Source organism: Folsomia candida, unplaced genomic scaffold (genome assembly GCF_002217175.1).
Source record: "Folsomia candida strain VU population unplaced genomic scaffold, ASM221717v1 Fcan01_Sc007, whole genome shotgun sequence".
In the NCBI taxonomy this organism is placed as follows: Eukaryota; Metazoa; Arthropoda; class Collembola; order Entomobryomorpha; family Isotomidae; genus Folsomia; species Folsomia candida.
This window is the reverse complement of record NW_019091199.1, coordinates 2,972,733-2,994,548: the sequence shown is the minus strand read 5'-3', so window position 1 is coordinate 2,994,548 and position 21,816 is coordinate 2,972,733. Positions and strand designations below refer to the sequence as shown.

At 39.6% G+C, this 21,816-nt stretch overlaps 3 protein-coding genes across 9 annotated transcripts; 2 read left to right on the top strand and 1 right to left on the bottom strand.

Annotated features, from left to right (window-relative positions):
- Positions 1–185: 185 nt before the first annotated feature.
- Positions 186–17,864, top strand: LOC110852519 (serine/threonine-protein kinase tousled-like 2). 3 transcript variants are annotated; one of them, XM_022100616.2, is made up of 16 exons: positions 186–660; positions 1,186–1,717; positions 3,060–3,163; positions 12,174–12,723; positions 12,864–13,141; positions 13,243–13,756; positions 14,223–14,292; positions 14,396–14,618; positions 14,705–14,908; positions 15,047–15,138; positions 15,254–15,513; positions 15,606–15,856; positions 15,948–16,005; positions 16,079–16,128; positions 16,218–16,404; positions 16,470–17,864. In XM_022100616.2, the coding sequence occupies exons 2-16, from the start codon at positions 1,684–1,686 to the stop codon at positions 16,529–16,531; spliced, it is 2,937 nt and encodes a 978-aa protein (XP_021956308.1). In that variant the 5' UTR covers positions 186–660; positions 1,186–1,683; the 3' UTR covers positions 16,532–17,864. The 3 variants fall into 3 exon arrangements, with proteins under 3 accessions (XP_021956308.1, XP_035709293.1, XP_021956309.1); XM_035853400.1 differs by lacking the exons at positions 186–660; positions 1,186–1,717 and adding an exon at positions 2,875–2,926; XM_022100617.2 differs by lacking the exons at positions 186–660; positions 1,186–1,717; positions 3,060–3,163 and adding an exon at positions 10,129–11,124.
- Positions 17,681–19,920, bottom strand: LOC110852520 (tRNA N(3)-methylcytidine methyltransferase METTL2). Of its 5 annotated transcripts, XM_035853404.1 has the most exons (9): positions 19,846–19,865; positions 19,399–19,698; positions 19,178–19,330; positions 18,845–19,065; positions 18,669–18,741; positions 18,493–18,606; positions 18,261–18,433; positions 18,097–18,193; positions 17,681–18,021 (listed from the first exon to the last, which is right to left on the bottom strand). In XM_035853404.1, the coding sequence occupies exons 1-9, from the start codon at positions 19,848–19,850 to the stop codon at positions 18,006–18,008; spliced, it is 1,152 nt and encodes a 383-aa protein (XP_035709297.1). In that variant the 5' UTR covers positions 19,851–19,865; the 3' UTR covers positions 17,681–18,005. The 5 variants fall into 5 exon arrangements, with proteins under 5 accessions (XP_035709297.1, XP_021956311.1, XP_035709295.1 ...); XM_022100619.2 differs by having other exon boundaries at positions 17,681–18,193; positions 19,797–19,920; XM_035853402.1 differs by having other exon boundaries at positions 17,681–18,193; positions 19,774–19,891.
- Positions 19,921–19,944: 24 nt separating this feature from the next.
- LOC110852621 (60S ribosomal protein L22) lies at positions 19,945–21,527 on the top strand. Its single transcript, XM_022100729.2, has 4 exons — positions 19,945–20,098; positions 20,341–20,835; positions 21,075–21,199; positions 21,281–21,527. Exons 1-4 carry the CDS (start codon positions 20,090–20,092, stop codon positions 21,426–21,428), a joined length of 777 nt encoding a protein of 258 aa, XP_021956421.1. The 5' UTR covers positions 19,945–20,089; the 3' UTR covers positions 21,429–21,527.
- The last annotated feature ends 289 nt before the right edge of the window (positions 21,528–21,816 follow it).

Below are 21,816 nucleotides of genomic sequence, written 5' to 3'. Positions count from 1 at the left end.
TGGCATAATAAATAATTAGACTTATCAATCATAAGTAACCATTAAATCTGCTATGCAAAGTTGCATAGCGTGGGAATTGCATGGAGAAAGTTGGTAAAAGTTTAGGGTAAAAGTTTGTGAGGCGGACTCTAGAGTCAAGTCCGACCTGTACTTATGCACTACGATTTGACTGTAATTTTACACTTGATCTCGGTTTCCCCTGATCTCGGTTTCTCACAACATTCCCCCAAGGCTTGTTCAAAAGTGTGCTGTAAGTCATGGCTTGAAAAGCTATGCTTCTGCTGCACGTAATAATTAAATTAAATTACAATTTTGCAATATTTTCAACACGTTTTAGTGGGCCTGGAATCCAGACCGGATTCTAGGGGAATTGTTGCGTGGTTGGGTGTGAACGGTCCTTGAGAGAGAGAGCGCAGTCTGTCCAGCGAGTGAGAGAACTTGGCCTGTGATGATATTTAGCCTCTCGGAACGATCTGCTGCTGATTCCGAACCACAACACAAAAAGTGCCCAAAAAAACGGAAGGACAGCTCTCTTCCTCTCCAGTTGCTGCAACTAAAGAAGTAGGACAGAATCAATACGTTGTAATTAAATTGTGCTCTTACGTCTCTAAAATCGGCTAGTAATAACCCTTGAGGCACTAGGAATAGCTCGTAATATGGGTAAGTGTCAAATTTGCTTGAACTAGATTCAATTCTCAGTGTGGTGAACTCAGTCAGCTGACTGGATAAAAAAGGAAAAAGTTTCAATAATTGCAAGTTGAACCAACTCGAGCGAGTCATCGTAATTTTCACAGTTTTCAATTTCGGTTCGACCATGTTGACCAGGATTGGACTTGTCTTTTTTTCTGGATGTTGATCGCTGTCTAAGAATGTGATTTCATAACGATATGTGTGAGGCGTGAATAATAAGCTCAGCAGCAGCAAAACGTGCTGCCGTTCACTGTTGCGTTCTCTCGAGTTTTCGACGAGTTACGGATTTGGTCAAGATCAGACCTGTTTCTCTCACACTCATTCAGCAACTCATCGCCGGTCCTGGTCCCGTCCTAATTTTTTAAATATAAATCACAACGTTTTTTGACTTGGCAAAGAAAGACGAATCGACATTTCGCATTTGAATGTGCGTTTGTTCGGAAGAGTTTCTGTATTTTGCATTATTTAATTGTTGTAATTATTAATTATTTGCAGTTGACGAGCAAATTCATTAATCCAGCGAATTCATCAAATGTGGGTCACAAGGGTTAGACATTCATGTCACTCTACAAAAGACGTGTAATAAAAGGACGAATTGAGATTATTAATTGTTGCAAGATTAGTGCAGTTTTCCAACTTGGTGTCGCCATCAATTAGTGATATCAATCAAAATGTGGAGGTGGGTGGTACAAGAAGTCAAGTTAAAGCGTTGTTATTGTTGACCCTTGAGCGTGAAAGGTTGAAGGTAGTGTAGTGAATTAGTGTAATGAAAGTGGTATTAAACTCCCAAAGGAAGAAGAATGACATGATTGGAAGTTAGCGACTCAACAATTGTGCCGTGTTTTTTTTCAAAGTTTGGAGTGAAAACTTTGATTCCACAGAAAAATTATTCATTAACCACTACCGTCCCTTATACCAAACTGATTCAATTTTCTCTAGTGAAAGTGTTTAATAAATTGTGTTGTGAATGAGTATTGCGATGTGGTGGTGGTGATGAACCAATTGCATTGGTCCGCCGGCGGAGAAGGTGGGTGTCAGTTCTTGTATAAACTTTAATAATTTTTACTTTTTGCTTCCTTATTGCTTTTTAATTATCTGATGTGTACTACTAACAAGTAATAATAGTAAGTAATTTCAAGAAAATGGATGAAATTACTTCAATAGTTGTCATTGTGTTCCACGAGTAGTTAATCGTATTACATTTGCATAGATTTTCTTGCACCCTAAATAAATATTGTCTACTTATTAGTAGATTTTCTTGTTTGAACGGTGTCTTTTGAGGTAATTAAAATCAGTTATTAGCAACTTTCAAGTACAAATTGTACTCCATCATTTCATTATAAAGAAAGCCATATTAATAACTCGCTCCGAAAATGATTTTTACAATGATACACGTATCTTTTATAGATGTCTCCTTTTTGTATTTCCTCGCATTTCCTCTAGGCACAAGTTAGCTACATATATGAGAAGGACGACACTTGAACTTTTCATCTGCCATAAGTATGTGTCCAAAAGGGTTAAAATGAGGGAATAGCTGCACTGCGTTTAATACCGTTTTTGTCCGTGGCTCTTGAGATTTGTACATACAGTCAGTGGGCGAAGACATGTCCGATGGAGTGCACATGGAAAGTGGGATTGCGATGCTTACGCTTTCTCTCTCTCTCTCTCCCACTTTCCTCTCTAATCTGATTCCTCAAATTCCGTCCCAGTCTCAAATCAACTAGCAGAGAGAAATACTACAGGCAGACAGGTACTTACATACATAGAACTATGCCTACGATGATGTGGTCGTACTCAGTCGTAGTTCAGTCACATGTTTTTTGGCTGGTGACTCTGTAAAAGTCCCTCAACTATTTACATACACTAAGAATGCACATTTTGCATTTAAAAAACTGCCCATCCATCCAACAATACTAACTGCTGATATGTTTCAATAGTTAGTTTGTGTGTACGAGCCCTCAACTGCTCGTATTTTGCCAGCATTGAGAGATAACAACGTAACAGGTTCCACTTTAAGATACTGACCCAATTGTCATGTCCCAACTTTCAATCTGACCAACCAGGTTCAAAAGTTTTCGACTTACTTGATGATTAATCAAATCACTGTGGAGTTATTATTGTGATTGTTTTAGTAGTTACTAGCAGTACTAATGTGTACGTTGCAACGTGCAGGCGGATGATAATTCATGAATTGTGACCATGCTCAATCTCAACACCTCGCCAAATAACATAACGGGTACATATTGTTGTCGTTAACTATCCAGCTTATCATTTACATAGTGAGAGTAGTGCGGGGGCACAAAGTAGCTGATTTAACCATGATCAAGGCAAATGCATTATTATATTGTTGCATTATCTTATGTTTTCAGGCGCAATCGCGCATCTTCACTTTGGGTCTGCAAGGATGGAAAATTTTAGTGCGATGGATCCACGTAAACAGGAGCTACTGGAAGCACGCTTGCTTGGGAGCAGGGTAAGTAACCTCAATTCAACAATTAGTTTATTTTATTTCACTGTATGGCTTAGTGAATATGCAAACTTTTCGTTATCATGCATCATCATATAACATTAAGTTTATGTGAAGTTGTGATCGGCATATGAAAGTAAGGTGCATGGGGACTAAAACGATAAGCCTACAGGATATCATCCACGTGTCCCAACTAATTAATTCCTAATCACAATGACTACGATTTTTTCCTTTCTCTGGTGCCTACCTGGCTGAAGCAGACGACTTTAGACTAGAAGCACTAAAATTGGACCGACTACATACGTCGTCCGCATATTACATATGCGGACGACGAGAGCGCTGAGGGTGTATGTAGTAGTAGTGGATGGTTTAGGGAGGGGAGGAGGGGGGTGTTATTGGTATGTATGAGGGTTAAGTTGAGTGGGAAACATTGTGATTGTGAAGAAGACGACGGAGACATTATGGACGTGAAAATCAATAGTTTTAGAGCTTGGCCGTGCAGTAGTGAAAGTAAGTAAGTGGAGTGGAAGGTCGCTGTCTTTTCCTCCTTCTTCCCAGCAGCAGCAAGCCGTTGGGTTGGATCAGTAGTGTGTGCAATGTGGTATCACACGGGTTTAACAATTTCAGACTTGAGTTGACTCCCAGGCAGGCAAGGACTCTCTCTCTCTCTCTTTCGGACAAATAATACACGGCTCACTTTCTTCCTCTTTCACCATCATGTTTCCTTCCGACGACCGACACAGCCGACTTCTTTCTTTCTTAGCACTTCTCATTGCCTGCCTCCTTCCTCTGTTGTACCCCCAGCATATGAAGCATAGCACAGAGTGGCAGCAAGAGAATGCTATCTATTTAGCCCACACAGGCAAGCAGTCAAGGAAGGCAAATGCAGAGATGGAAGGGAAAGTCCAATCTAGCCACCATGAAAAATAATATGCTATGCAGTGTGTGATGATGATGCTCTCTCAACGCGAAAAAAACACCCAGACCGCCCAATCACACAATAAATTATTCGTGTCATCCGTGTAGATATGTGGAATGAGCCCTCTGTAAAAAGGACAACTTTCACCAGAGGATATCCTCAAAACATATGTATTATAGCTGTGGTATTTGTCTAGGTGTTATTTTTTTACAAATCGGAACACTCTTTTAATTCCTCCGTGACGATGTTTCTATAAAATTAAATTGTTATACGAAGATGGCGGTAATATGCTTTCTCCAAATTCATGGTATGCGTTGAAAGGAAGTCTAAAAGGACCAATCGGCAATGTTCATGTTCACACACATTATGCTGCTGCACAAAGCCAGTTATGGCATGTTCTGCGGGATGGGTGACTTTTAATTTGAGGAGGAGTGCATATCTCTTTCACTCGAACTTGGGTCATTTTACGCAGGCAGCGGAGAAAGGAGCCTCACGTGTTATGTTGTGAGTACTATTACTTGTGTATGTTAGTTGATATGGACTGGGTGAGGTTTAGTTTAGTGAGATTGGTTGGCAGTCTGGCAGTGCACTGGTTTGGTGAAAGTAAAGTGTGGATAGATAGATAGAGGGACTTGTGTGTGCTTGCTAACGGGTTGGTGGTAGTCGGTGGTGGAAGCAAGGATGAAATGAAGGTATTTTTGTCGAGATAGCACGAGCAATAACTTTGTGGAGCTGGAAGTGCAGGCTTTTGTAGCAAGATGTTTGGTCTCATTCCTCTCCTAAGTAGTCTCCACACAAGGCTGCATAGCATACGTATGTACGAACATGTACTTCTCGGCATGGCAAAGGAAACGGCGTAAGGGGGATCCAGTTCACAGTCCAGCAGCAGACTCCATGTTCTTATAGTCTTCTTCCTGTTCCACTACTACGACTGCTACCACTACGCCACGACTGCTAGTGGCTCAGATCATTCCGATTATGCTGTCAGTTTGTTGCAAGGGCGATCCGTTTCGGTTCTCACAATCGGGTCACTGACATCCCCACTCCCTCCCGTTCATTCGCAAAGAGAAAGGTCTTCTGGAGCTCTCCTTCTTTCTCGAACTCTACTACATACAATCTGCTCTGGCGTGCTGCAGTCCTGCAGGACGCAATTTAAGCAATGCAAATGAGCTAAGGATCCACTAACTTCACTTCGTAAGGCTAGCATATGAGCAGAATCGGTCAGTATAGAAATCAACTCGACAATATTGGGTCAACTTTCACCATCATCAGTATCACGATGAATGTGGTTTGTATTGAGTCCCTCTACTTCATTAACCAAGGCCATTGGAAGGAAACTGGTGGAAAAGGGGTCTGTCCAGAGATCGGAATGGTTGTCTAATTTGAAGGAGTGAATTAGATCAGGGTTTTGGATCTGCAGGTCTGCGACGCTATAATGGCTATTTATCTGGGTTTGGCTGCATGCAACCCAGCAACAAAGGACGAATTCCCTGTTGATCGAACCTGCTCTTTCTGTACTCGTTCTAGTTGTTGTGCAATGATGTTGTTGGAAGTCGAAGGAAAAAGTACATAGTGCTGGCTGGAAGGTTGGAAGGACTCTCTTCATGAGTCTCTTCCCTTCTCCATGTGTAATCGCAGTTGTAGTAGTTACTGGAATGGAATGGTAACTACTAGGGTGAGTGACTATCTACTATCTGAATGCGTATGCATGCATGCTGTTAGCTGCCGAGTGGCGTAGCTTCAAGTTGCGTAAAGGAATTGAGCTTGATTATGATATTCTGGGGTTCTTGCTGTTCATTGTCTTCTTCCTGTTCCATTTTATTCCAATGGGCCTGGCTGAGAGGTCGACGGGCTTTATACGCTAAATGCAGCAGTTTCATCCATACTTCTTCTCAACCGCGTTGGCTCGTTTTTGGAAATGGAGATCGCGATTGAGTCGACTATGCCATCTTATGTATATGATGGTTGACTGGTATTTGGACAAATCCATAGTGTCCACTTTTAGACATTAGTCATCTATTTTGCTTGTATTTTGCTTGTTAAAAGTGTATGCGATGATATTTACCCAAGTTGTCAAGTCAGTGTTTTAGTGCGACTGTTTATAATTTTTTATGGACTGATTGAGACAATGGAGTTATTTGTAATGACAGTAGGTGTAGTTGCGCAAGCAACCACACTCGTAACAGTATACACAGGCAAGTGAGTAAGTATTCATAAGTGAGTGAGAAAAGTGCAAATAAGCCATCGTGAATTCGTGATGATGAGAGAACGTGCATTTGGATACTTTTGTATAATGCAGTGCAATCTAGTCCTTCCTGGGACATATACACAGAGATCTGTATGCATACATATCTATTTTGTGGGGCTTAGGATGCGCAGAATTTAGGAACGAGTCCGTAACAAGAACTACATAACTGGCGAGGAAGATTGTGTGGTGGTCTGTCTGCCTGCCTGCCTGAATGCATTGCATAGTTTACGGGGTTTGTTAACGTAGTTTAAGACCTACCACTCGGGCAGATGAATTTATTTTCCTTTCTTTTCATTCATTCACCAAGAGCATGACGATGAGCAAGACCATCTCCTCCTTCTTCGTACTTTGCAGCATTTAGAGTCGTGGTTTCATTCGTAGTACTTATTTATGCAGTAGTTGTAGTATAATCTCCCCGTGTGTAAAAGACAACATTTGAAATGCTCGTTATCATGTACAAGGCTTGGACAGGAAAATAAAGTCAAATTTGAGAAAAAAATTTCTTTGCACCAGGGCTGACTGTAGTATTGTAGTATTATTATAGTAGCAGTAGTAGAACAAGAACTGTTGCACTAATATAAGCATAACTTGACGAACTAGGTAAAGCCGATGTCGTTGTGTTATCTGGGAGCTGCAGGGAGAATATTACATTGATGGTGATGATGATGCCTGTCTAATGAAAAAGCGTTTACCCTTTTCTTTTACCTTCTGCTTCTCATACTTCGGTGATACAGGATTCGTGAAGATGGTGTTACAAATTGTACCTTAACATTATCATATCATATTATACATACGTATATACGTGTTGTTTCGCAGTCTAGCACGCTAGATGAATCTGCAAATCTCTTTTTCCCAAAAACTGCTTTCCTTCAGTGCATCATCATTTAATTTGTATTTAAAAATTGCTCCACCAATGTTACATGTTATGTAATTGTGAGTCACAATTTGCGACCTTTGCCCAGACCTCATTCCTTGTCATCAAGTACTTTAAGATTTAAGATCTGCACAAGCTGAATTTGATATTATGTCTAAATTTCCCTCATAGTGCGACAAATGATTAATCTGAAGTCATAGGTTTAGATATTTTTAATCACACGGCAGAGAAAAGAAGAAAATGCCGTGTTGCCATTGAACTGTATTATTAGAAATGGGTTAACACAGCTCATGTCATTTTCAACTTACTCATACTTGTCTTGTACTACCCACCCAGTTAACGCAATTTAGTTGAGGGTTCAGTGGAGATGATCTGTTTTGTGAAGAGGCTCCCTCGGAATAACACCACCAGTCACCCCACCACAAAACGATGAACCATCCTCATCTCATATCATCATATTCTTTTCCTCGCTCGATTTTCTTCACCACGAAAGAACAAGAAGAAGACGGCAACAGAAATGATGCTGCTCAAAACAGCAGCATGCCATAGCTATTAGTGGAATGCAATGTAGGAAGGAAAAGGGAACTTGTTTGAAGAGAAGTTTTAAAATTTATCCAAGTCTGAGACTCTTTCGTAGTGCGTACACTTCGTACGAACCAATGGGTTCACCACCAGTCGGATGTTAAAGGAACGCGGTGCAGATTCAGACAGATGAAGAAAGCATGAAGAATCGAGGATGGATGGATTATTGTGCATAAACTGGCTACGAGGTTAACACCAGTATCGGGCATTTTTCTCAGGGGAGCAAATTCAATGTGAAAATATTGACCTTTTTAAGAGAATTTAATATTTGCATATGTAGTGTGCATATATTTAGAAGTAGTCTCCTCCTTATTCCTAAAGATCTAGATACCATTGATTAGTTAGACGTGGTGAATATGCAGTAAAACTGTTATTCCCACCCCACCTTGAAAATATCCAGACTCGCGAAGAAGGATTGCCGTTTCGGTTTGGTTTGAACGGAAAGATGGCTTTGCTTTGTATGTGGCTTGACGCATGTATTATTTCACTCAAGGGAGAAAAACGACTAAACGAGTTGAAAGATGGCCGAGGCGAAGGTGAGAGTGAATAAGGGAACAGGGAAGAGTTAAATTATTCGTCAACATATTTAGATATTTATAGAAAATAGAATATTATTGATCTCTTGATCTTTTAAAGTTGCACTGTACATCAGTACACAGTGGCGGCGAAAGCAGGGGGACAGGGCCTGACAGGGGACATTCTCCCCCCAGAAATTATCAATAAGCCCCTCCTCTTCCTATCTCACAACGCTAATGTCACAACATTAACCAACCAAATGAAATGATCTGTTTTGTATGCAGTGTGTATATCACAGTGTATATAAGACATTTGCCCGAAGTGCCTCGAGGACTTCTTTTACATGATGATCCTCCGTCTCACCTTTATCTCATGGGGTAGCCTGGAGGTTAAAGGAGTGTAAAATCAAGCGTCAGGTCCATGTAATGTAAGGTGAACTTTGTAATCTGGACAGTTTTTTCGTCAATCGAATTTGCATGCAACTTTCCGCAAGTGTGCAATGTGCGCTACCAGATTGCAACGAATATTCACTTACTAAAAATTAGCGGCTGTCGAATTACCCTTTTCTGAGTTGGTTAAATTACCAAAATCAGGACTAAATGTTAGCTTTTCGTAGATTTGATGATATTCATATATATGTAACATACCATGCTCATTGAGCCTTACAATAAAACCCGTAAAAATGTAAGCCTTTACAATTTTTACTCACAATTCTATGAATTGAATTATATATAGCGTTCCACATATTACACTCCTTTACTTATACTTCTTACCGTATATCCAACTGTACTGTACCCCAGAGTAAATAATCATAGGACACACATACTACCGACCATTAATTGTGCAGTATAGGACTGAGTAGTACTACAATATAATAGTTTTATACCTTGTTGGTTAAATCGTGGCGATGATGATATTAATGATCCATCCATCTCCAATGTGGCACACAACAACACAGTGCAGATGGAAAATGGACGTATGATTTTGTCTGTATTACCAACTTACATATTTATGTAGTCGCATGGTAGTCGCTGCAGTTGCATGCAAGTAGGATTGGATCAGCCATTTATTATTATTAGCCAACCTCCTTGGTTGAAAATTTGCGAGGAATTCAATCCACATTACTTGCATACTTATTACAGACGCAGCAGCAGCAGCAACAACAAACAACGGCAACAAAGCTCGGTCTGTCGGATGATAAAATGCATGGCCTATGACTGCCATACTAGTATTATACATGTTGCGTGATTTGGTTGGTGGTGTTGCCGTTGTCAGAGTGAATAGAGAAGATGGAGAGTATAGTTAAAAGAGTTAACTTAAGTAAGCGCAAGAGCATAATAATAATTTGATGAAAGTTGGTTTCCTTTGCCACTTTGTGTACGATTGAGTAGTTTGTAATAGCTGTCTATCTATCCCGATGAGTCCGTCATCAGGGCCGTAGAAGTGGGAGTGGAAGATCACAGGGACGATAGACTCTGTATGTATTATGCAGCTAGTTCACGATGCTTATGATGAGAGTTATTATAAGTAGTTACAATGCAAACTGGGTGAACTTTGTTAATAAGGTGTTGTTGGGTATTAGTGGTAGGAGAACTGATTAGAGGGACCCAGGGATAAAAAGGATGATGGGTTTTTTGGGCCTATTTTATTGGTGTCCGTGCCGAGTTGAGAATTCCGTCGTCCTATCTGCCCGAGAAGAGAGAGAGGAAGGAAGGAACTGCAACCAAGTCCGACGAGGTGTTTCAGAAATTTTGTAATCCATGAAGTGGGTTCTCTCTCTTCTCGAACTAGTAGTTGGTCGGTCTAGTTGGATTGGAGTGACTGAATGTTCGCTCTGTTCTTCTTGTTTTTTAGCAGGATAGAGGAGAGTCTTTCCTTCCTTTGCGTCGTACTAAAGGCGAGAAGAAGAGAGGTTTAGATGGTTTGTTAGTTGTGCAAGTTGAGGCAGGAGCGACGAGTCGTTTTACATACTCGTTAGGTTCTGCTGTGTGTTTATAAGGTTACGTCGTCGGTCCTCTCTTGTGGCTCCCTGCCCTGTTCAGCCAACAACGATATTGGATTTTGTTGTTCTCTCGTCTCTGCTGCTGAGAATGTCCTCTTCTGCTCCTCTCTTCAGTCAGCTACGTGGTCGCATCAACACCGCCGAAAGGCCGACATACTGCCACTTTTGCTGATATTTTATTTCTCTTCCACTTCTCCTGCTAGTGAGTGAACCAATATAATGCTGCTGCTGCTGCTGCTGCTCTTGTGAACCCTGACTACCCACCAGCAAATCCACCATACTTGTTTTTATATCACTTCAGCCAGTTCTATTATTATTACTCTCCGCAATTCCGATAACTTGTCGTCGGACGTCGTCATCATAATCAGCAGGGAGAGTGACACTATGGATTCTCCTCCCTGGTCAAGGGAAGGACTTGTTTAGTGGTTAGCAGTGTGTGGGGCTGGCGGTGGTGAAAGTGGTGGTGCCAACAACCACCGCAGTGCTGGCTCAACCCATAGGAGTCCCTGTGACCTGCTGCGGTCATCAGGTTCCTACGACAATTTCCTTCGGTGGAAGTGGGAGTGGGAGTGGGAGCAACAGTGGTAGCTCCCACCCACACCACCAGCAGCAGCGCAAGAGTCGTGGCAGGTCACCACAAGTCAGCAGCAACAAAGGGCAGCTCATCAAGGACTTGCCCTTTGATCTGTCCCCAAAGCCTCGGAAGCCAAGAAAACGTAAATTGTCGGGCAGTGGGAGCGCTCATCTACTCGCACCCACCTCAGCGGAAATGTTCCTTGTGCAACCACCCTACCGGAGTTGTCCTCCGACCACTTTCGAGTTCCTTGTACGTGCACAATGCTACCAATATCATACTCCCACAAACCTCATTATTGTTACTATTATTTTTAGATTAGTAGTTGTGCAATTATTTTAATAGCACACCAGTCAGGAGAGTGACAATCGTAGAGAGAGAGAAGAGGATTGATAATCAGAATTAAGTTCCTTATCTCTCCTCCTCCTCTTACAAACCAAAGAGTTACGTGTTATATTTACTTGCACGTCCAGTCCACTCAATTGAATAGAAACTCGAAACATCTCACTCAAAATGTCGTCGTTGCATTCGATATTTTGACGATGACGATGAGATGATAGTTACGAGGAGTGCTATGACTATGAATGATGTTTTGAAGAGCTTCAAGTATAAATTCGGAATCAGGCCAGATTTTATTGTATTCGAACTGTTCGACAAGTTTAATGTTTTTTTGTCAACATATAATTAGATCACCATTTATTTGAGTCATACATTGTGTGCATGGACCATCTTTTAGACAGCCATTTGATATTCATGTATCTGGAATCAAAACTCAAACAGTCGAAATCTGTTGAAATAATTTCTTATCTCTGGATCACAAATTGTAAGTTTATGGATATGGCTGAAAGTCAGCCAGCTGAAATGGAGGACGTGCTACATGTCTTTTATGTCTGAGTTCTGCGTCCTTGTGCTCGAATGCCGATCGTCTACGGAAATTCAGACATACTTGTAATAATTAGCAATTTTAAAACAAAACTGGATCAACAGACAAGGATTTTAGTACGTTATTTTAATAGTTAGGCTTATACAATTCTTGGAAAATAAGTACATTTATTATGGGCAGTGTCATAACCCAATGATTTAATTATTGAACACCTTAATTGGTTTATTGTACATGAGATGGAAAATATGCAAAGTTTCTTATCAGTATTACGTTGAGTGTAGATTATTTATCGGATTTTTGGTTCATTAATAACAATTTGCATTTACTGGAGAAAGTCACACATCTTTGAAATTACAATATTTTAGTTTTGACCTTAACATGTAGAGTGATAATAATTGGTTGTCACTTCTATTTTCAGATGTCATCCGGAGGACCTCAAGTACAGATGACACCAAACCAATCAGGTCATCCACTTGGTTCGTCCGGTCACAATAACGGAGCACCTCCTCATCCACTGCCTCTAACAAGTGTTGTGACAACTGGAAACACCAGCGTGATCACCTCATCAGTAGGTCATTCTGCCATTACGAATCCTCCTGGTGGCGGAAACACCAGTGGCAATGTTGGTTCTGCTGCTCTGGGTTCGACAAATGTAGGAACAAACAACGGAGTGATTGACAGGATGCACGGCGGTGGTGGTGGCTCCAACAGTTTGGATAGATTGGCAGCCTCTTGTGTCGTCCCTCAGACCAATACTTCAGGGTCGAATCCAGGACAATTTAACAGTGGTGGTCCGCTTCTGCATCCCCCAATGTTGTCATTACCAAATTGTCAAAATCAAATTTCAATCCATCATACCTCAAATAGTGTTATTTCTACAAATATTACAAATGCGTCCGGACAAGGACCTGGACCTGGTCAGGCTTCTGGTGTCACGGGTCCAAATCAAGACTCCAATACGAGCGCTGGTGAGTGAATGATGGTGTTGTTGTTGTTGATGGCGCCTGTACATATTATTCTTGCCAATCAGCCTCAAGTTTTGGATTAATATGCACAATTATTACTAGTATTTGCACTCTGTTTCATGTTTTTTTTGTGGGGATTTTAGGCTCGTCTCACAGTGATAAAGAAGTAGATACTCCTGCGCCTGAAAAGCAAATACCGAAAGTACCTGCTCCTGAAAGGAAGAGAAAAAGAAAGGCTGATGATACAATTTCGTTGGCAAAGTCCGGCGAAAATTCAAGTGGGGCGACTCCGACGTCATCTTCAAAATCCTCAAAGAAAATTAACGATTACTTTGCTTCCAAAGCCCCGAGTGGAAGTCCCATACGCAACTCCTCCCAAGGGGCAAAAAGTCCTTCTCCTCACCAAAATATTAAATCAAACGTAAGCAAAAAACAACTTTTAGTCTAGTCTACTCCAAATAGATATCACGATATATGTGGGTGGAGTTTTCTAACTAGCAATGTTTTAATTATTTTTCAAAGTTTCCTGCTAGTCCGCAAAACTTGAGTGGCTCAACAGTGAATGTCACTACAGCTCAAGGGTCCTCAGAGTACAACACCAACTTAATGCACCACCCGCGCTTGTCAATGCCCTTGTCGGTCACAGCATCAACCCCCGGGGGAAATGTGAGCGGCAATCTGTCTGGTATTAGTGGTGGAAATGTGGCTGGGAGTCACCCTAGTTCTACGCCTGGTGGAGTAGTTGCCGTGCACAAAGCCATCCAGACTGATCTAACGGGCGTAAGACTGGCAGAGAACGAGGCCCAAGCTTTGACAGACGTTGAGTCTAGAAATACTCGCATTGATGAGCTGAATAGATCCAGTGAAGAACTACGACATCAAATGGCTGCTCAACAACGAGTGCTCGAACAACACAAAGCTCACAATTTAAAGTGCATAGAAGTGATCAAAAAGTTATTGATTGAAAAGTCGTCAATTGATAGAAAAGATTCAAGGCAGCGGTGCATGCAAAACAGACTGAAACTGGGCCAATTCGGTAAGACTTATTAGCTCCTCACATATAATATTTTTTTGATGTGTATTAATTGTTACCAATAGAGACGTTGAGCGAGAGTACATGATTGTAAAAAAATCATTGTAGTCTAGAATCACAATCACAATCTATGATTGTATGTTCTTGAGGTTGAGCAAGAATATTTTATGGGAGGATTGTAATTCTCATTAATTTCCGGCGGCAGATTTGAAATTCCTGTAAGTTGGGTATATGAGTACAATACAATGCTGCCTGGAGACGGAGATTTGTAATCCTGGGTTTGACTAAAAGTCTGACTAATTTTGATTTTCCCGCTGTGTTTACAATCGCAAAATACAATCATGTACTCTTGCTCAACCTCTCTAATGATTATCCCTTAGAGTATCTAATAATAATAATTATTATTAAATACTCTAAGGATTATCTAGTATAAATGAAATGACTATTGAATGGTTCTCTCTCAAAATAGTTACCCAACGGGTTGGAGCATCATTCCAAGAAAATTGGACGGATGGTTACGCTTTCCAAGAGTTGACGAGGTAAGTAATAATATATGAATAATATAATAACATTTCGATTGTTTATTTCTTATATTGTTGTATTGTTGTATATTTACTAAACACTTGCTGTGTTGTTGTATAGGAGGCAGGAAGAGATCTCGACTGAAAAAGATGACATCGATCGTCAGCGGAAATTATTAGGAAAACGAAGGCCCCAAATAGTCGATGGCCAGGGGGGATCAGCAAGAAAGGGGAGAGGAAATAGCGCTCACAACGGTTCTTCTGATGGATTTGTAAAGCCTGGTGAAACGAAGGAACGCGAGCTTACATGGCAAGAGTTTTATGAATCTGATGAAATTTTTAAGGTATGTCATTGACAAATAGCTGACAATTTGTGGCAATTTCCTTTCTAATTTCACGTTTCTCACATATTCTGATTATACATTTCCAGTTAAGACAAAACGCATTGAAAAAGGAAGATGCGGATCTGCAGCTTGAAATGGAAAAGTTGGAACGCGAAAGAAATTTGCACATTCGCGAACTCAAACGAATTCTTAACGAAGATCAATCAAGGTTTACTAATCAATCGGTGCTTAATGATCGCTATTTACTTCTCATGTTGCTCGGCAAAGGGGGTTTCTCAGAAGTTCACAAGGTATGGCCAAGTTAGAACTATGTAAAATTAGGAGATTATGATGAATTTAAATATGATGATGATAATACAAACAAATGTATATCTATAAAGATAATCATATGCTAAATATTTCATTAAAATTTGTTTAAATTATCCCAGGCGTTTGATTTGAAAGAGCAGCGTTACGTTGCATGCAAAATTCATCAGTTAAACAAAGATTGGAAAGATGATAAGAAAGCAAATTATATCAAGTAAGTTTAATCTTTGCCATTATTGTTATTATTATTATTTATTACACCGATGAGCAAGCTAAACTACAATGATGGTTTTATCGTACACTATTTGATTCCTCGATTTTTGTCCTAGGCATGCACTAAGGGAGTACAACATTCATAAGACTCTGGATCATCCTAGAATTGTTAAGTTATTTGATGTGTTCGAAATTGACGCCAACTCATTCTGTACGGTTTTGGAGTATTGCGATGGACATGACCTAGATTTTTATCTTAAGCAACATAAAACAATCCCAGAAAGAGAGGCAAGGTCAATCATCATGCAGGTTGTCTCTGCCTTGAAATATCTCAACGAAATCAAACCTCCAATCATTCATTACGACCTAAAACCTGGTGAGTATTAATTCACACATGACATCAATGCATACTAAATAACAAATTGTATCGTAAATGTTAATCGGCGTGCCTTAATTTTTTGTTAACAGGCAATATTTTGCTGACTGAAGGTAACGTATGTGGAGAAATTAAAATAACCGATTTTGGGTTAAGTAAAGTCATGGACGAGGATAATTACAACCCGGAGCACGGAATGGACTTGACATCGCAAGGGGCAGGAACCTACTGGTACCTCCCTCCAGAATGCTTTGTCGTTGGAAAATCTCCACCCAAAATTTCATCCAAAGTCGACGTTTGGAGCGTCGGTGTTATTTTTTATCAGTGCCTCTATGGGAAAAAGGTACACCTCACTGCACGAAAATAAGCTACCTTCACTTTGCTAGAATAAGCTTTTGATTATTATTATTATACTTTGTGTATTTTCTTAACAGCCATTTGGCCACAATCAATCTCAAGCAACCATATTAGAGGAAAATACAATTCTAAAAGGTTAGAAAATAATTTGTGATTTAATAATCCACTTGCTAATCGATCTGCCAACCCAATCATTTTTTCCCCACAGCTACAGAAGTACAGTTTCCTAATAAACCCACAGTTTCATCTGAAGCTAAGGTATGTAAATACATACTTTTTTTAAGAACATGGATTTGTATTAAATTCTTAATTGGTATTTCTGAATTTGGGATATCTTATATTTGTAGCAAATCATACGTCAGTGTTTAGCATATCGGAAGGAGGATAGACTGGATGTCATTCAGCTTGCTAGGACTGAATACCTTCAACCACCAATTCCTAAACACATGAGGAATGCTGCGGCTGCGGCGTCTCAGCAGTCATCCTCTTCGTCATCACACTCTCACAACCAACAGCAACCCACAACACCCACAGGTACACTTAACAAGATATAAATGACATTGATCTAAAAGACTAATCGAGAGCTTCTTTCATTTTAGGGAACAACCCCGGTTTCCCCCAAACTCTCTTTTCTGGAATGAATGCATCCAGTTCGTCCTAGAACAACCTTAAATTTAGAGTCTTCTGCTGCTAAACGATGATGACGGCTGACGCTGATCTTTCCTGGATGGCCTACATACGTTTCGTCATTCACCACCCATCTCCTTTCAAAACTTATTGCATAATTACAGAGAAACTTATTACAGAATTCATTACGTTTACTATAGCTATATACTTGTACTCCTGAGCTAAAAATTATAAAACTTCCTTTACCAATTAATAATTTTAAGGAGGATACACGATGCATCAGTACCAGTAGTAAATGAGGCCAATGTTTTACGTCTTTTCAATCTTATCCAAACAATGGAAATTCAGATATATTTTGTTAGGCACCTCCTTTGTTTACCGTAATTTCATTCTTATGTTTTATTACTCGTTTTGTTATGTGCTATCTAAAACACAGTTTGTTTCTTATTTATATACGTAGCGTAGGATTTTTGTAGTTCAAGGGAACGGAATGTTGGCAATTCTGAGAATTTTTTTTAGTTTTAGTGATTATTGGAAGTCATAATTCTACTATTTTATCCAAATTCCTTTGTTTTTGTCATCCTGGTGAATGACTGCCCGGGTTGTTTGTCTTCGGACTTTTTTTAACCTTGTTTTTGATCTAATTATTTTGTGACAGTAGTAGCCTCCATTGCCTAGAGTTAGAGTTACAATACGTGATGGCAATATGTCGTTGTCTGGGTTTAAGATGCAGCGCAGCCGTTATTAGTATTCAAATCCTGTTATTTGTTAGGTGTCTATTATTACAGAGCATAGAGGCTGACTGAGTACGCCGAACGCAACTTTAAGTACGTAACAAAATGTTACATATATAAGATAAAGAGTATGTAAGTAGAAGAAATTTGTAAATTCGCATTATTTATAGAGTTAATAAGAGAAAGACCTTGTGATTTTATTGTTTATCGCAAAAAATGAATACGAAGTAATAATAATAATAATTACTTACTATTATTATACACTTTCTAATAATATAGTGTATAATAATAATAAGTAACTTCGTTAGAGAACACTGAAACGAAGAACTATTATATATGCCACATTACATTATATTATTATCAAAATATAGACCACGGTGATGTAAATAGAAAAAAAAGAACGCGAAGAAGCATTGCATGAGTATTGTATCTGCTGCTACTGCTGTTACATAATTACTAATATTATTTATTCCAGACACCAGTAATTGTGTAAAGATAAAAAAACTAAATCTAATCCGTGTACAAGAACTGTCGGGAGTTGAATCGATAGTCATTAAAGTCAAACGGAAATGAAATAATTCATGTATAACAGAGTGACAAGACGCCAATATTAAAAAAAACGTTACTCGAAAACAAGTAATCAAAGAGCTAAGATTTCATATATTTTATACTTATAAATTATATATATGTACAACCAGGGAATGCGAAACATGATGTCATCCTGAGAACTAACCTCGTCTATCCCACAAAATAAATGTCCCTCGGACGACGACTTCATGTTTTGCAGCCTCTATGGATAACAGAATTATGACGTATCATATATTAGCTTGGCTTGACAAATTTTGCTTGAATCCAAACTCGGTACATTTTCAGTTGACGAGATCTATTGACTTGCAACCTTTTGTCAACAATGATCCGTTCTTTAGTGAATCCTTGCTTCAAAAATAGTTTTTCAACTTCATCTAAAAACAGACATTATTTCACTATATTTTACGATATTGCACGATAATTAACGTGAAAATTTTTTACCTTCTAAAAAGAAATACACCCGTGTACCATCTCCACGCATATAAAAGTTTTCGGAAATGCATCGTCCATCTTTAAATCGAAGTTGTGCCATGTCATACCTTCCATAGTCCCGGAAGAGAATAATTCCGCCCGGTTTTAAAAATTCTAGTAGATTTCGAATTACTTGGTTATATCTGTAACCCAAAAAAATAAATTTTTTCTCAATCAAAAGTCATTAAATGTAGGAACGCACTTATCAGGACTGATTGCTGAAATCACAAATATCGCAGTTATAACATCCAGAGAGCCCTTTGGGAAAGGGGTGATTGGATTTTCACTTGTAATGTCCAACACGAACGGGGTACATCTACAAAAGATTATATGCATAAATAGGCAGGTAACATACACTATGATATGACCACGAATTACCTGGTTGGCTGAAACTTTTCATGGCCTTTGATAATATCAACGGCAGTGGAAGAGAAATCGCAGCAATAAACATCTGCAAATAAACGCACACATCAGTGGTGTAAATACATGTGCAACCAGCCCATTCACCATTGTTATTTAGGTAAAATGCTATATATCTTAATAAAAAAACATACAAGTTTCAGGGTGATTATTTGCAGCCAGAAATGGGAAAACAGTATTTCCTACCCCACATCCTATTTCTAGCACTTTGAACCCAGAATTTTCACCAGGATATGACTCTGACTTTCTCTTTTCAGTAATTCCAGTCATTGACTCTTCCTCACTGACACTGCTACCAAAGGGACTTTTCAACTCCGGAAACTCGATGAACAACCAATTCCGATCTCTAAAAAATCTGTAAATAAACATATTGAGAAAATGACATTAACTTAATTCACTCTTATCAAACAAAGCTCTACTGCATAGATCAACAATTAATTATTACAAGTAATGGAGATGAAACTTGCTTATTTTGATGAATACTGTAAAATTTGTCCCAATTTGAATCGGCATTTCTTTCCAAGTTGTATCGCTTGTCCACTTCCATTAGATACGCTGAATTTTTTTCAACCGCATTTCTTGCTTGCTCTTCTAATTCTGAGTCCCATTCAACGTCGTCCCTGCATAAACAAATTAAATAATTCTCTTAAATAGTTATGCATGTCACTCATGTGAATTGTTTACGTACCATGCATTACAATCATACACTGCGTTAGCATCCTTCAAATGTCTATTTCTAACTTTAACAACAAACTTGACCTCGTCCGGCAAAGACATCAGCGAGGCAGTTCCCTCGTTTTTATTTTTAATTTCTTCCCATGTTCGTCTAAGGCGATCTTGTTCATCCAATTCCTTCTTGAGGGAAACAGACTTTTCATGTTCTGATGCAGCAACTGAATCATCCAAATTGTCTTCAGTACTCTCCAGAATAAGATTATCCATGTTCAAGTCAAATTGATTCAGGGACGTCATGATACTCGTGATAAGTCTGAAAATTTGACATCAAGAAGAATTAAGAAAATGCTAATATATAAAATTACAAACTACACAATATTTTTGCTACCAAAATTTAGAAACTAAACACACTTGAGTTTTAAATTTGATTGACCATAATAAATTAAATACGCTGATTTACATCATGAGTAGAACAACATGTGACAAATTTCAATGAGCCGAAAACGGCGGGTGGATGGTGTCATTTTAGGTTGCCCCAATTGTTTGAGAAAGTAGTCGCTCCGCCATCTCTCTCGTTTGGCAGCAGTTCATCCATGCCGCAGTCGGACAACGTGTTCTTCATTCTATCAGGCTGGTCTCTCCGTTGAACTTGGATTCTCCAAATTTCCACCAATATTTCTAGTTTCATCTCATCAGTTTCTTAAATGGCACCGGTAAGCCCTTCTCCTCCCACTCACTCGGGTGTAGCAAGAAAAAACTTTTCAAACTACACGTCCGACCGTATTTATTTGACATTAGTTTTTACAAAAGTTTCAGAGTAAATGAAATTATATTAGTAATTTCCTGATTGAACATTTTATGTACTGTATAGATTGTTGTTTGATGTTAGAGTGATTTCGGAGGATTCTTTTATGTTGAAATTATTATTTTTCTGATTTTAATTTGTAAATTACAGAAAAAGGCCGCTCCCGGCAAAACCCCGGCGCCCGCCCCTGCCGCAGCCAAAAAGGAGGCCAAGGCTCCTGCAGCAGCAGCAGCACCAAAGGGGAGTGGTAAAACCCCAGCGCCTGCCCCTGCTGCCGCCAAGGTCACAGAGAAGAAGGCGCCGGCTCCAGCTGCTGCACCCAAGGCAAAAGCTCCAGCTCCAGCCCCCAAGGTTGCTGAGAAGAGGCCCGCACCAGTAGCCGCAGCGGTTAAGAAGGAGGAACCTAAACCAAAAGAAGTTCCAGCTCCCGCAGCAGTGGCTCCAGAGGTGAAAAAGGCCAAGACAGAAGCCAAAGCGGCTAAGAAGGCAGAGAAGAAGGCTGCCAAGAAAGCTACTCCAGCAAAGAAAGCAGCAACTCCACTTCGAGGAAAGGGTACAGCGTCAAAGAAAAAGAAGGTCGCCGCCAAGTTTGTTGTTGATTGCACATTGCCAGCTGAAGATAGTTTGTTCAACTGTGGAGACTTTGTAAGTATTCATTATGCACTGAAATTGTATTATTAATTGTTGAGACTACGTTTACTTGTTGTCTTTCTCTTGCAAAACAAACAAAAAAACAAGGGACAGTCGTCGTGGCTAGTCGGGTACTACTTACACTCCATTCGTGGATGCGAGGAGACCCATGACACAATGCTCACGCAAAGATTAGGGCAAAATTCCCTATTTCTGTGACATTAAAATGTGGTCCTTGTTGTCTATTTCAATAGGAAAAATTTCTCCGAGAAAGGATCAAGATCAATGGAAAGACCAGCAACTTTGGTAGCGCTCTGAGTATCGAACGGGGAGACAAAAATAAAATCATTGTCAATGCTAGCTGTCCGTTCTCCAAGAGGTGAGTCCTATCCTACATTCTCATTAACAACACATTATACGGGATAAATTCGCTAACAAGAATGTGACCTGTGTGTTGCAGATACCTCAAGTACCTAACAAAGAAGTATTTGAAGAAGAACTTGCTCCGAGATACTCTACGAGTTATTGCAACCACGAGAGATAGTTATGAGCTAAGATACTTCCAGATTGGTGGGGAAGCCGACGAAGAAGAAGAGACGAACGAGTAACTCACGATGTAGTTCAAGGTTGTTTTACACTGCACTAATCTGTGTATTTTTCTTACACTGAGAATAAATTCGTGTACTCGATCAATTTTGTGAAATGTATTCAAGTTTTTATTTATTGCTTTTTTATATTACACAAAATGGATCATGCTCATTTAACGATCTGTATAAAATTAAGTCTAGTTATGTGAAGGTAGTGTTCGTTGATGAAATTGACATGTTACAAGAGGTCTGCACTCATGTGTTACTGAAGTGCAACTTTACCTCTTTTGCTAATCAGTCAGTTCTACAAATCCGATTTGCATGGGAGGGCGAATGGACAGATTTCACATTTCAGATTTTGTTACCGGTGAGAAAGTTGCTGCAAAGTGCAAAGAGGTTGGATTATTTC